Source organism: Balaenoptera acutorostrata, chromosome 7 (assembly GCF_949987535.1).
Source record: "Balaenoptera acutorostrata chromosome 7, mBalAcu1.1, whole genome shotgun sequence".
Taxonomy (NCBI): Eukaryota; Metazoa; Chordata; class Mammalia; order Artiodactyla; family Balaenopteridae; genus Balaenoptera; species Balaenoptera acutorostrata.
The window spans coordinates 15,266,630-15,279,320 of NC_080070.1; the positions used below are offsets into that span (position 1 = coordinate 15,266,630).

The 12,691-nt window shown below is 37.0% G+C and overlaps 1 protein-coding gene across 6 annotated transcripts in view; it reads right to left on the reverse strand.

Moving 5' to 3' along the window:
• UBN2 (ubinuclein 2) overlaps positions 1-12,691 on the reverse strand; it is a 74,817-nt gene that overhangs the window by 11,536 nt on the left and 50,590 nt on the right. For all 6 annotated transcript variants that reach the window (XM_057550167.1, XM_057550163.1, XM_057550162.1 and 3 more), the window contains 3 exons: positions 12,324-12,374; positions 10,283-10,325; positions 4,554-6,104 (listed from right to left, as the gene is read on the reverse strand). In XM_057550167.1, coding sequence (XP_057406150.1) covers positions 4,554-6,104; positions 10,283-10,325; positions 12,324-12,374 — 1,645 coding nt within the window. The remainder of the gene's footprint in view (positions 1-4,553; positions 6,105-10,282; positions 10,326-12,323; positions 12,375-12,691) is intronic.

Here is a 12,691-nt window from a genome sequence, read left to right on the forward strand (position 1 = left end):
TCAGATTTATACCTATAGTTCTGACCTCTCATCTCAGTTTCAATCCTGTTTGGCTAACGGTTTAGTGAAGAATTCCGCTTGGATATCAAACACTCGCCAACTTGGCATGTCCAGAATTGAACTCATCATCTGCTACAATCACTTCCTTCTCGTATATGTTAAACGCTAGGATCAGTAGTTTCATTCTTTCCCACCACTCTGGCTTGAAACCTTAGTTTTTAAGCATCATGAAATGAAGAACAAGATGAGCTCGCAGTCAACATGATATCTTTTTTTTTTTTTTTAATCGCAACTTCCTCCCACACTTAAGTACAAATCTTTATCACTTTACGCTTGGACTTGACTACTTTTCTTACTTGCCAGTCTTTCCCCTCTACTGTGCCCACCATGATATACAAAATGGGTGATTTAGGAAAGAATTACTAAGTTAGAAACAACAATGCTTCTGAAGCAAAAAAAAGGATCCAGCATCAATTTAAGAATTAACAAGGGTTCTTTCTTCTTTTTAATCGTAATTCTATTTTAGTCTCAGGATAATATGGGGAACACACTCCAAGGCCATGTGCCCCAAGTGGAGCCCCCCTAGTGAGGAACATGAAACACCGCTAATAAGGAGAACTCTTCTACGCTTTTCTGGAGGAGGCTAATGGAAGCATTAAAACTGACAGAAAATGCAAATTAGGGCAACTTCCACAATTAAGTAACATGTATTAGCAATAAAAAACGGCACCATGCCGTAACTATCTAACATTCTGTACTTTTAAAAACCTTCCGTAACCACTTTTGTTTATAAAGCTAAAGTGAAACACCAGATTACCTAAATGTTATATGGGCATTTATAAGTTTTTCTCTCGTAGAAGGTGGAGACCTTTCAAAAGTGGGATATCCCACTGTTGATATCATTTGGAAGCACACAGGAGAAGCTGTCAACGTGAAGTAGGCAAATAGTTCGGGATAATGCCCCATAATAAAAAATATTTTCCATGACCTCCACATTTCATTCCTAGGGGAAAATATGAACGGGCACCTTGCTCTTCCTGTGGTGGGCATTACATTCTTCTTTTAACGACGTTTTTCATTTTGGTGAGTACATCTGCCCCCTGTTCTCTACAACACCCAGAGTGATCTTTTGAAATATAAATCAGACCATACCACTCCCCTCCCACAGCTTCCCGCTGAACAGAAGTAAAAGCCCAAGCCCTGACTGTAGCCCACAAGGTCCTCCATCACATGGTTCGGAGTTGACCTTTGATCTCCTCACCTCCCCATCCTTCCCTACTGTCTAGCCATGCAGGCCTGCACGTCGTCAGGCTCTTTCCTATCTCAGTGTCTTCACATCTACCATCCCCCTCTTGCCTGGGCTGTTCGCTCTTCTCTCCAAATGGCTGGCTCCTGCTCATTCAATTCTCAGCTCTAATGTTGCCTCGTCAAAGAGGCCTTCTCCATCTCCCTTATCCATGTTAGTAGCAATCACACTTTATCATATTACTCTGTTTTATTTTATTTTTATAGCGCTTGAAGTATTTTTAAATACTTGTGTTTTGCTTATCTTCCTACGAATATACGCCCCATGAGAGGAGGAATCTTGATTCACCCCATTTCCCCAGCACCTAGAAGAGTGCCTGGCACACATTAAACACTTAGTAAACATTTGCTTAGTGAATTATTTTGGGAATTATAGAGTGGCAAAGACAGGATTCACAGAAAATCAATAAGCTGAAGGGCAAGAAAGAACAGGAAAGCCTTGAGTGGAAAGTTAATAAAAAGCAGGTAGAGATAATAATGTGAACCCAGAAAGACTTTAACTTTTGTTAACCTCAGGACCTGTCATTTTCACATCTGCAAACAGCTAGAGATGTCTTTCAGAAAGGAGTGGAATAGTTTATAGGCATAGATAGGAAATCTGTTTTTAGTGTTGGCCAGCTAGAAGGATAGGATCTAGAGGCCACAAGGTAGCTGATAAGACTTCAGGGAGATGCTATGTTAAAAAAAAAGAACCTTAGGTTGACCAAAAGTTAGAAATAACCTTATTCAATTACTGATCTTTTCCTCAGTCAAACCAATAAGAAAGACAAAAAGGATCCGACATGAAGGTAGGAACACTAAGGTCTCCAAATCATAAAGCCATTTCGGAGAGGAAGAAAACCAGGGAGGAAGTAGTTATATTTTAGAAACACAAATTTTGCCACGTAGTTTCCTTGCCAACAAACCAATTGGTAAACAACAAACCAAGTTGTTCTTCAGGGAAAAATGATCAAATATAGGAAGGTTTCCAGGAAAAAAAAAAAAAAAAAAAAGAACTGATAGATTCTGGAGATGACAAAAGATAGAGGGAGATTTAACTTTAAATTCAAAGAAAACAAAGCAAGTGGAAAAAAAGCAATTTTTAACTACAGGAAAAAAGTCCAAAATTTATAATTGAAACCACAGTTAATGACACTTAGCTCAATAGAGACAATATTTTACATAGTCACAGATTTAACCAAAAGTTGTAATTTTAGTCTTTGAAGATAATGGGAAAGGTATAAGTGAGCTAAAAGCCTTATTTATCACAATGAGAAGTTGAAAGATAATACTAAAATAAATAGTCTTCCATTCATTCTTATTTTTTAAAAAACACAAGAGAAACAGCTAAGAGAGTTAAAAGTAGTTGACACTAGGAGGAGGATCTGGGGCACGGAACTGCCATCTCAGTTATACTCCTCTCACATACTCCTGTGATCAAATTAAAGACTGATCTCAAAAACAGTCAACATTTTAATAAAGATAATAAAACAGGAATGTGGACTAACTCCTAGACCTTAGTTAAAACCTAAATTTTAACATACAATCCCTAATCGGTTTTTTTTTCTTATTTCTGATAAAAGCAAAATCATATAGATAAAACATCTATTTATCCCAGATTTCAGTTAATGAAGTATTAGTTAATTGAATTTTGTTCTATATTAGAATTCTAGAATTCATTCATTCCTAAGCCTACTTTAGTAAAGGCAGAGTGATGATTTGGGTTTTAAGTGTATATTGAATACCAACACTTAGCTTGTACTGAATAGCAGAGAACCTCTACAAACACCAAGGGGAAATGTATTTCATTAGATGTTCCTATTCCACATAAATAAGAGGCAGTATAAAGTTAGAGCACTTTCTTAGACAACAGAATTTCAGAAATCAATAAAAGTCATATTTTCAAAGAATAACTGAGAATCTAAGAAATAACATCATAAAATGTTATATTTTTTTAAAGCTTCTTATGAAACAGAGTATTATGTAAAATCCACTTTCTTGAAGAGTCTAAAAAAGTTATCAGGAAAATATCAACACTGGTGGGATGATGGGTGGCTTTTATTTTCTTCTTTTCTGAATTTTACCTACTGCGAACATGGATTATGTTTCAGGGGAAGGGAAAAAAAGTTAAAGAAACCTAATCAGTAAAGTGAAGGACAAATTTGAGAAAGCCTCAGAATACAAAGAAGTGGCAGATAGATGAAAACAATAATAGAGAAGATGATATGAAAGGCAGAGAGATGGAATATATGAGTGATAAAGAGTTCTCAAAAAACCTAGGCGAATGGATCAGAAAACATAATCAGACCCATAACAGAATAAAATATTCTTGAGCTGAAAAAATGGGCAGGTCTGAGATTGAAAGATGTTACCATTTTTCTAGGTACACAATTAATGAAAACTAGATAAACATAGCCATTATCTGGGAACACTTGATTTTCAAGAAACAAGAGAAAATGTGATTAGCATTTAAGCAGAGAAAACACATTACTTATAAGGGAACAAAAAGTCAGAATTGCCTCATACTTTTTTATAACCTTAATTAGTAAGTAAGGGTCAGTGGAGCAGTATTTACAAAACTTGGAGTGAGACAAGTTAGTGACCCAAGAAGTCTTTATCAACTCAAGTGTGGCAGCACAGAAATTATCAGGTATGCAAGAGCTAAAGTAAAACAGCTTTCACATTAGCCTTCTTGAAAAGATTCCTTGAATTAGGTACTCCTGCTAAACGAGAGATAAATTTAAATTAAAATCTCACAAATGGGGAAAGTGTGGTATAAACAGATTACTGACACTAACTTGACAGAGAATTATACATGAATAACTGCAAAATTTGTGCAAAATAAAAATTTTATTCGAAAAGACAAATGGTTAGAGGAAAAAAATAATATGAATGCATAAATTTTATTAAATAAAAAATTATGAAAGTTGGCAGGAGAAAGGGGACTAGGATGGGGAAAAGAAGAGACATGTGAAGGTATGTTAAAATCATAAGTGACTATTTTGTTCTGGACTTTGATAAGGTACAGTTTTAAATATGCATTTTAGTTGTGTTTTTTAAAAATTCTGAAAGTAAGCATGTAATAAAAAAAAATCCAGATCCCAACAAAAATTTCATTCCCAGGTGTCTCCATCACTGTGATGTCAACATCCATAAGTTATAAGTCATCATAAACAACTGATGATATTATAATAAAGTCATTAAATTGACTCACAAGAGAAATTACACCATCTTACACTTTATCACGTGAATGTATCTAACATACATACCTGCACACTGGCTGTTACCACTGACGACCCTGAGGCAGAGGATGGTCTATGTGGAGTAGACAACGGTTTAGTAGCACCCTGTGTTCCACTTCCTGTTCCCCCAGATAGACTAGTCCTACTAGCTCCGCTTGAGTTAAGGTTGCTACCTCTGCTGGCCGGTACATTCATTGCAATTCCACTCAAGCTATTCTTGCCGACAGTTCCAGTGGATGATGAGTTTGTTAGCTTTGGAGGGCCCTGAAGATTTTTTGTAGATGGAAGGCCTGAAGTGCGATTAGAGGGCAATAAATTCAAGGTGGGAGACTGTCTGCTGATGTTTATTCCACTGGGCTGTTTATGGACTGGGTTGTTACCGCTAGAGTGGCTACTCTGGGCCACTAGTGCATTTGGACTGGAAGGACTTGGGGATACAGTAGGTTTGGGAGTTGGGTTGGATTTAGAAATAAGTTTAGTTGATACTGAAGGCTTAGCTGACTGAGAGGGCTTGGGTGAGGCAGAAGGCTTAGGTGAGGGCAAGGGTTTAGGAGACGTGGCAGGTTTCGGAGATGCGGCAAGTTTTGGGGATGCAGCCATCGAGAAGGGAGATTTGAAACCCTGCGTGGGGATTTGTGACACCATCGCCTTGGCTAAATAGTTACTGGAGGTAGTGGTGCTAGGTACTGTCCTAGAAACCAGGGAGTGGGACCCTTGAGAACCATTTCCAGGTGGGGGAGCAGATAAGGGAAGGCGGTACATAAGTGGCTTATCTGAAGACTTAATAAGTGGGGATGAACAGGAAAGTTGGGGATTATTACTTAACTTCACCACTGGATTGGTCTGTGATTTACTAATAGTTGCTTGTAACGGAGACACATAGTTCTGTTGGACAGCTGAATGCTGGTGCACCTTTGTTACTTGTGTTAACGAAGAAGCATCTTGGGCCTCTGATGTTCCCAGAGCGTGAGAGGAGGCAGCAACTTGGGCTTGGGAAGAAGAGGAGACATGGGTCTGTGAAGAGGAAGCAGCATGAATCTGGCTTGACCTCTGTAGTCCTTGTTGAAGTAGCCTGGCTGGCAAAGGTTCTAAGGAAACTTTAGGGTTCTGAATTGAAGAACCAGCAATAAGGCCTGAAGAGATGCCAGTATGAGCTAAATCCTGGGGTTTCTTTGGTACTGGCCCTGTGTGGCCAGCAATAAGACTTGATGAATGTGCGGTCTGAGTAGAATCTAGTTTTTTGGGAGTAGCCAGTGGCAGTTTACTCATGATACTTGCTAATTTTTCCTCTCTCAGTCCTGGACGAGGTTTTGCAGTTGGCATACTTATCCTTGAGCCAGCTGGAGGGCCCTTGTTCCCGTTGTTGATAACAGCTAAAGCTTCAGAAACAAGATCCAGTGCAGGTGGATGAAAAGAAAGTTCTTCATCTAGTGAGTCATCAAGGCAGATCGTCTCCTGGGCTGGTGTCGAGCTAGAACTGGTGGAGGCTACAGCAGACGCGCTAGAGCTCGTTGAAGGGCCACCAACTGAAGCCACCAAGGATGCAGGAGTTTTCTGGTCCTTTTTTGGACTACACTCCTAGCATAAACAGCATTATGTTGGAAAAACAAAAACGATTAGTCAAAATTTACAAAGTATTAGAGTTTAAAGGACAAAGGAATTCTCATAACTAAAATTCTACTAGAAATCTTTAGAGACTGTAAAAACCAAAATAATTTTCCAGAGGGTAGAGCTCCTAACTGAACTGTCCTCAAAAGCCAAAGTATCGGGCTTCCCTGGTGGCGCAGTGGTTGGGAGTCTGCCTGCCAATGCAGGGGACGCGGGTTCGAGCCCTGGTCTGGGAAGATCCCGCATGCTGCGGAGCAACTGGGCCCGTGCGCCACGGCTGCTGGGCCTGCGCGTCTGGAGCCTGTGCTCCGCGACGGGAGGGGCCACGACGGTGAGAGGCCTGCGCGCCGCGATGAGGAGTGGCCCCCGCTTGCCGCGACTGGGGAAGGCCCTTGCACAGAAAACGAAGACTCAACGCAACCAAAAAAAAAAAAAAAAAAAAAAAAGCCAAAGTATCTGATGTATTGCACACAGCTGCCACATCTTAGTAAGCCATTCTAAGAAGGCTTAAAACCAAGCCAAAGGAACATTCATATACTAGGTCTATTACTAATGAAACCTCCTCTCCCCTCACCCACCTCTATCAGATCTTCAGATACTATTCCGAATCCATTTGTTCAGAGACTATTCTCTTTTTATCCTCCTTATACCTAGGAGAACTTCTGCCTTTATCTTTTTTATTTGTATTTTTTTAACCTTTTGGCCGCACCGTGCAGCATGCAGGATCTTAGTTCCCCGACCAGGGATTGATCCCGAGCCCCCTGCAGTGGAAGTGCAGAGTCTTAACCGCTGGACCGCCAGGGAAGTCCCTCTGCCTTTATCTTAAGATTCTACCCGGGGACTTCCCTGGTGACGCAGTGGTTAGGAATCCACCTGCCAATGCAGGGGACATGCGTTTGAGCCCTGGTCTGGAAGGATCCCACATGCCAGGGAGCAACTAAGTCCGTGAGCCACAACTCCTGAGCCTGCGCTCTAGAGCCCACGAGCCACAACTACTGAGCCCGTGTGCCACAGCTACTGAAGCCCGCACGCCTAGAGCCCATGCTCCGCAAAAAGAGAAGCCACCGCAGTGAGAAGCCCGCACACCGCAACAAAGAGTAGCCCCCGCTCGCCGCAACTAGAGAAAGCCCGCGCACAGCATAAAAGACCCAACGCAGCCAAAAGTTAAAAAAAAATAATAAAAATAAATTAATTATATAAAAAAAAGATTCTACCCATCTTGTATAGTATGGTTTACTACGATACTGGCCCTCACTCTCTGCTTCCTTGCATTTCGGCCTCTTTGTATGCCTGTCCTACAGCTACCCATAGGCAGTACATAGAGAAACTGGTACATCAAACTGGCAGAAGATTCAATTCAAGCACACTTAAATTACCTTTTCTATTCATTATGGTAGAAGTCATTTGTAATTTATTCCACATATATTCACTATGAGCAAGGCACTATGCTAAGAAAGCAAGAGTATTAGGAATTAAAACTTGGAATACCTAAGAGAGAATATTTTGTTTTATCAAAAAAAATTAACTTTCTTAAAATTCAAGGAAGAGATACGAGAATTAGGGCACAGTTTAAAATACTCAAAGAGCAAAAGAATTTAAAAAGTATCTTTCTCTTAAGAAAAATATAAAGTACATGACTCATTTTATATTTAAGATTAAGAAGAAATAAAACTACATAAAAATCTTTTCAAAGTTTCTTCAATTAGTTTCTTAAAAACAGACAAATCCAAATAAACCCAAACCCTTATATTATACATTAATTTACGCCATGACAGCACTTATTCTAACTACAGTGGAGAAAGCATGGAGAGAAAGGGTCTTTACCATCTACTTTCTAAGGTATTACAGTAAATAAGAATAATAAATTCTTATTTCTGTTAAGAATGCCACTATACTCTTTCTTAGCAATTTCTCTAAACTTCTATTCTAAAAAGCCATGATTGAAAACCTCAATACCTTTTAGAAGTCTGTAGCGTAACTACATTAAGGTCAAAATTGTCTGCTAAGATGAACAGGTAATGCAGATGAGACATGATTGCACTGACATGCCATCCAATTACATAATTAGTGAAAACTGCATTACTATAAAAAGTACAGAAATTGAGAGTGGGGGAGTGTGTCAAAATAATACTGGGAGTGTTACCAGTATAAGACTGCCATTTTAAGTAACTTTCTTTATTAATTTTTCTTTAATTAATATTTTTTTCTTTACAAAAATAACATTAAATCCAGCCAAGAGAGTACTGTGTAGATTTATATTGGTAAATTGTTCAGGATATATATTTGAGCCAAAAAAGGTTATTCCATTTATATAAAATGTTAATTCAATCTAGATAAATGAATGACTGGATGGGCAGATGGATAGATGGATAGATGGATGGATGAATGGATGAATGGGTGGAAGGAAAGAAGGAGGGGAGGCAGGGACAGAGAGCCAGAAGAAGGGAGGGCAGATGTGTACCAGAAAGTTAGTAGCTTTTTCTTCTGTGTGAGCAGAAATTTCTGGATACTTTTACTTTCCTCCTTCTTACTTTTCTGTATTGTTTGCATTTTCTCCTGTAAGCATTTCCTTATATTACCTTTATAACTGAAATAGGTATTTAAGGGTCAGCAGGGCAGGAAAAAACCATATCCGCAATACAGTTTTTCCATTTGGGGAAAAGGAAAGGGTAATTTAATCACAAAGAAAGGAACAAAACAGATAATTCCCCTGTACCATCCCAGCACACCCATTATTAGAATTCTGGTAAATTAATCATATGTTTAAATATATGTATCAAAATTTAACCAACGCTTTATGGTGGGTATTAGGAGTTTAAAAATAAAGTCAAATGTCAAAACAAAGCATGAACTCAATAGATTTAATGAAATACTGGCTCCATATTATTTGGATTAGAAGACAAAGCAGGTTAACTAAGAAAAAGAAGACTATTTAATCTGTATTCAAAGAGCCTCTAATACAATAAATTAAGAAGACCATGGAGTAGCAAATATTGACCTTCTGGCCCTAACCTCACAAGCAAAGAAACTCTATTCAAAGAGATGAAGGCTATGGGAAAAGTCTAAAACCTACAAGTTGTGGGCTTTCATTACAATTTTAATTTCAAATGATTATAGTTTTCACTTCTAGAGGTTATACTTGGTTCAACTCTGCTTTGTCTACTTTGATCGGATATTTTTTGTCCCCCCTTCTACTTTTTTAAATATTAAAAAACTTAAGTTACTTTATGTTCTAAATCTAATAAATCCATTCCTTGCCCTTCTCAGGGATCTAATTCTGTTGGCTGTTTCTGCTGATTCACTCATAGTAACTTATTTCCTCACGTATTCTGTATTTTCAAATTGTAAACTCATGTTTGACACAGTATATATGTGATAAGCCTTTGAGGCCTGGGATGAAGGTACATTATTAAAGAGTGAATGTGATTTGCCATTGCCCTGGGTTAATACTAATCTACCAACCTTAAGTTATTTTCTTAGCCTGAGGTTTTCCCAGATCTTGCAGGTTGTGTAAATTAAACTCCTAATCCAGAGAAAAATTTCAGGGAGGACTTTCTTCCCCTAATCCAGAACCCAGGCCAAGATACACAAATTTCTTAGTCTTTCCACTGGTGAATGGATTTCTTTTCTAGTTCTTTCTTTTACTAAAAATGTTATCCTTTGAGAGTCCCAGGTTTATGGAGAGTTTCATTCCAATTCCCAACCTATTTAAGTCTAAGAAAATCTTATCTGCTGTGCTCTGAGAAGGTGATGGAAATCAGCAAATGCACCTAAGGGCAACTAAAGTTTCAGTGACAGATTAACACTCTGGCAGCTTCTTCTTTGTTTTGAGCCTTAGGAATTTCTCTTATATATTTATATTTGCAATCTCAGCGATGCTTCTGAGACATATTTGTCATATTTTATCCAACATTTCTAAGTAGTAATAAGCCTTACAATTTAACTAATGTATATAAATTTCCCACTGCCACAAAGTCATCTCTTCTCCCAAATACAATGGTTCTAGGATTTTTACAATGTTTGAAAACACCCATCTTAAGAGTATGGTACCTAAAATATATGTGAAATACCATATAACCTTTTCATCATAAGAATGTATTTCAACAGTCACCAATTATCACTAATTAAAGATTTGGTTCAACACTTACCTTCACTTTGGGTTTAGGTGCAGGAATCACCTTTTTCTTCGCCCTAAGAGAAAAGATTAAGAAGGACGCCATTTCAGGAGCAGTTAAGTCATTCATTAGGAAATTGTAACACATAGTCTTGTAATTATATGGGTAAGTAATTTCTTCTATTTGGGAAGTTCTCTGAAGGAACTATATATAAGCTATATAAGTGCTCAGTTTATATGTGAATATACAGCAACATGTTCCCGAATTTCAATTAACTAGAATAAAGGCCAAACCATTAGTAAAATGTGAAATGTAGATGATAAAGTTTTTAAAAAAATTAAATGTAAATACTCAAAAAAAAAAATTAAGATAATTCAAAACAGGCTAACAAAGCTGCCTAAGGAGGCTTATTTCAAAGAATTGGTAAGAATTTGTAATTATTTATAGAATAAGAGCTTCAAGGAACTTTAAGCTCAAATTAAACCATGCTAAGAGGTTGTAAATGAGATACTGTTTAAAAAACAAAACCAAAAATCCTCAAGTTTTTAAAGAAAATTATTTTTAACATAATAATTTAGATAAAAAATTTCAAAATGACAGAAAAAAGGCAATAAAAAATACCATGGATCCTTGGAACCTTTGGGAACCAGTGTGGAAAATGTTTGAAGATTAAAAAAGGGTTGAAAAGCTAAAATACCTCACATGTCTGAATATTTCGATTTCACTAAGTTAAAATGCCATCAATTAAATTAACAAGTATCTTGATTAAAATTTTACTGCCAATCTACAACTTCGTTAAGGCAACAGTAATATTCATGACTTTCAGGCCCATATTATCACACAGATTCCTACTTTCTGATATAAAACGAAACACAAAGTTAGCCATAATAATGAGGCTACTAAAAAATAAAAAAATAAAAACTGAGGTAAAGGATCTATGTAAACACTAGCTTTAGAATTAAAGGAATGAATTATTTATTTATACTTGAATTGTAACGTGATTTTAGAACTATAGGGAAATTAAAGGCCTGAAATATTATTGACACAAATACATATAAAGGCATAAAAAAATATACATACCCCCCACCCTGGGATATCTAAACCACCTGCAATAAAGTAAACCTATAATGTATGAAACCAAACTACTCCAAATTTATACCCCAAACAATAAAACTAGCAAGATCTGAAAACCATACCAACTCAATACATCTCTGATGGTATACTAACAAAGTGTCCTTCCTAAAAGCTGTAAAAAATTCCACCTACTATAACTGTATACAAGGAGAGGGGGAATTTTGTAACATTACCCAGATGTTAACCAGATCTCTTAGTGGAATACTGAACTACAGTGCTCAGTAAATTCTCAGTGACTTGCTAATTTTATATTTTATTAACCCTTAATACTACACTTCTAGGCAATAGAGAAGTAGCCTTAAGTTGTAAGTAAAAATAAAATCCTTGTCAAATTAACCAGTATTCACCCAAAAATGTAACCACAGAAAAAACTTGCCTTTTCACTAGAGACCCTTCTTTAGTAATTATCAATACATCACTAATGAAAGATTCAGTTTTAGACAGAGGGAAGGACATGAAGAGCATGTTAATTTTGTGGAATAAAACACTGCAAGGCAAGGCTAGGTAGGATATACACAGAACTGTCTTGGAAAGCATGAGGCTAACAGATTACCTTTGTAGATGGTCATTAAGAGGGAAAGAAAAAGTATACAAAACAACTGGAGGAGGGCAGATGGTCCAGGAACAAAGGAAACCACCAGAGCCTTCCTGTTTACATGGCTTCTCACTACCAGATCTCAGGCCAATATGTTACATTATGGATTCAAGTTTTTAGAGACTAGCCTGAGAAGTTCTTTAATAGATAAATGTGTCCTGAGGTCTACAGAGTCAACAGTTTAAACGATTTTTAAAAACAAAAAAGCAGTGGTAAGACAGAGATTGTATAAATGTATGTTTAAGTTCTATTTTACCTAGCATTTAATAAATGATATTTCTGTTTACTAAATATCATAATGTGAATAAATATAAATGAAGAAATCTGGAGTCTGCATTTACTCACGGAGCAGAAGTAAGATGATTATGTACACTCCGACTTTCCTTAAAAAGCATTCTGGAAAAATTAAAAGGACACAATTATTTTTCTGCAGCAGATAATAACATGATAATCACTTTGTTATTTTAATCATTTAATATTCAATAGGCTACTACTTGCTTTTTTTTTACCAAGTAAAGACTTATAATGGTACAGTAAATTCAATAACCTATTTTATGGGAAATGTTATATTACCTCTTTATTTAAATCTTTTAACAGATTTCTGTTGATTTAAGATGAATACTTTAGGATGACAGGTTGAGACAGCCAAGTCTATTAATTTTAACATTCTTTACTTAACTCTTTAAACTGGGCTACACTTAGTTTTAGAGATA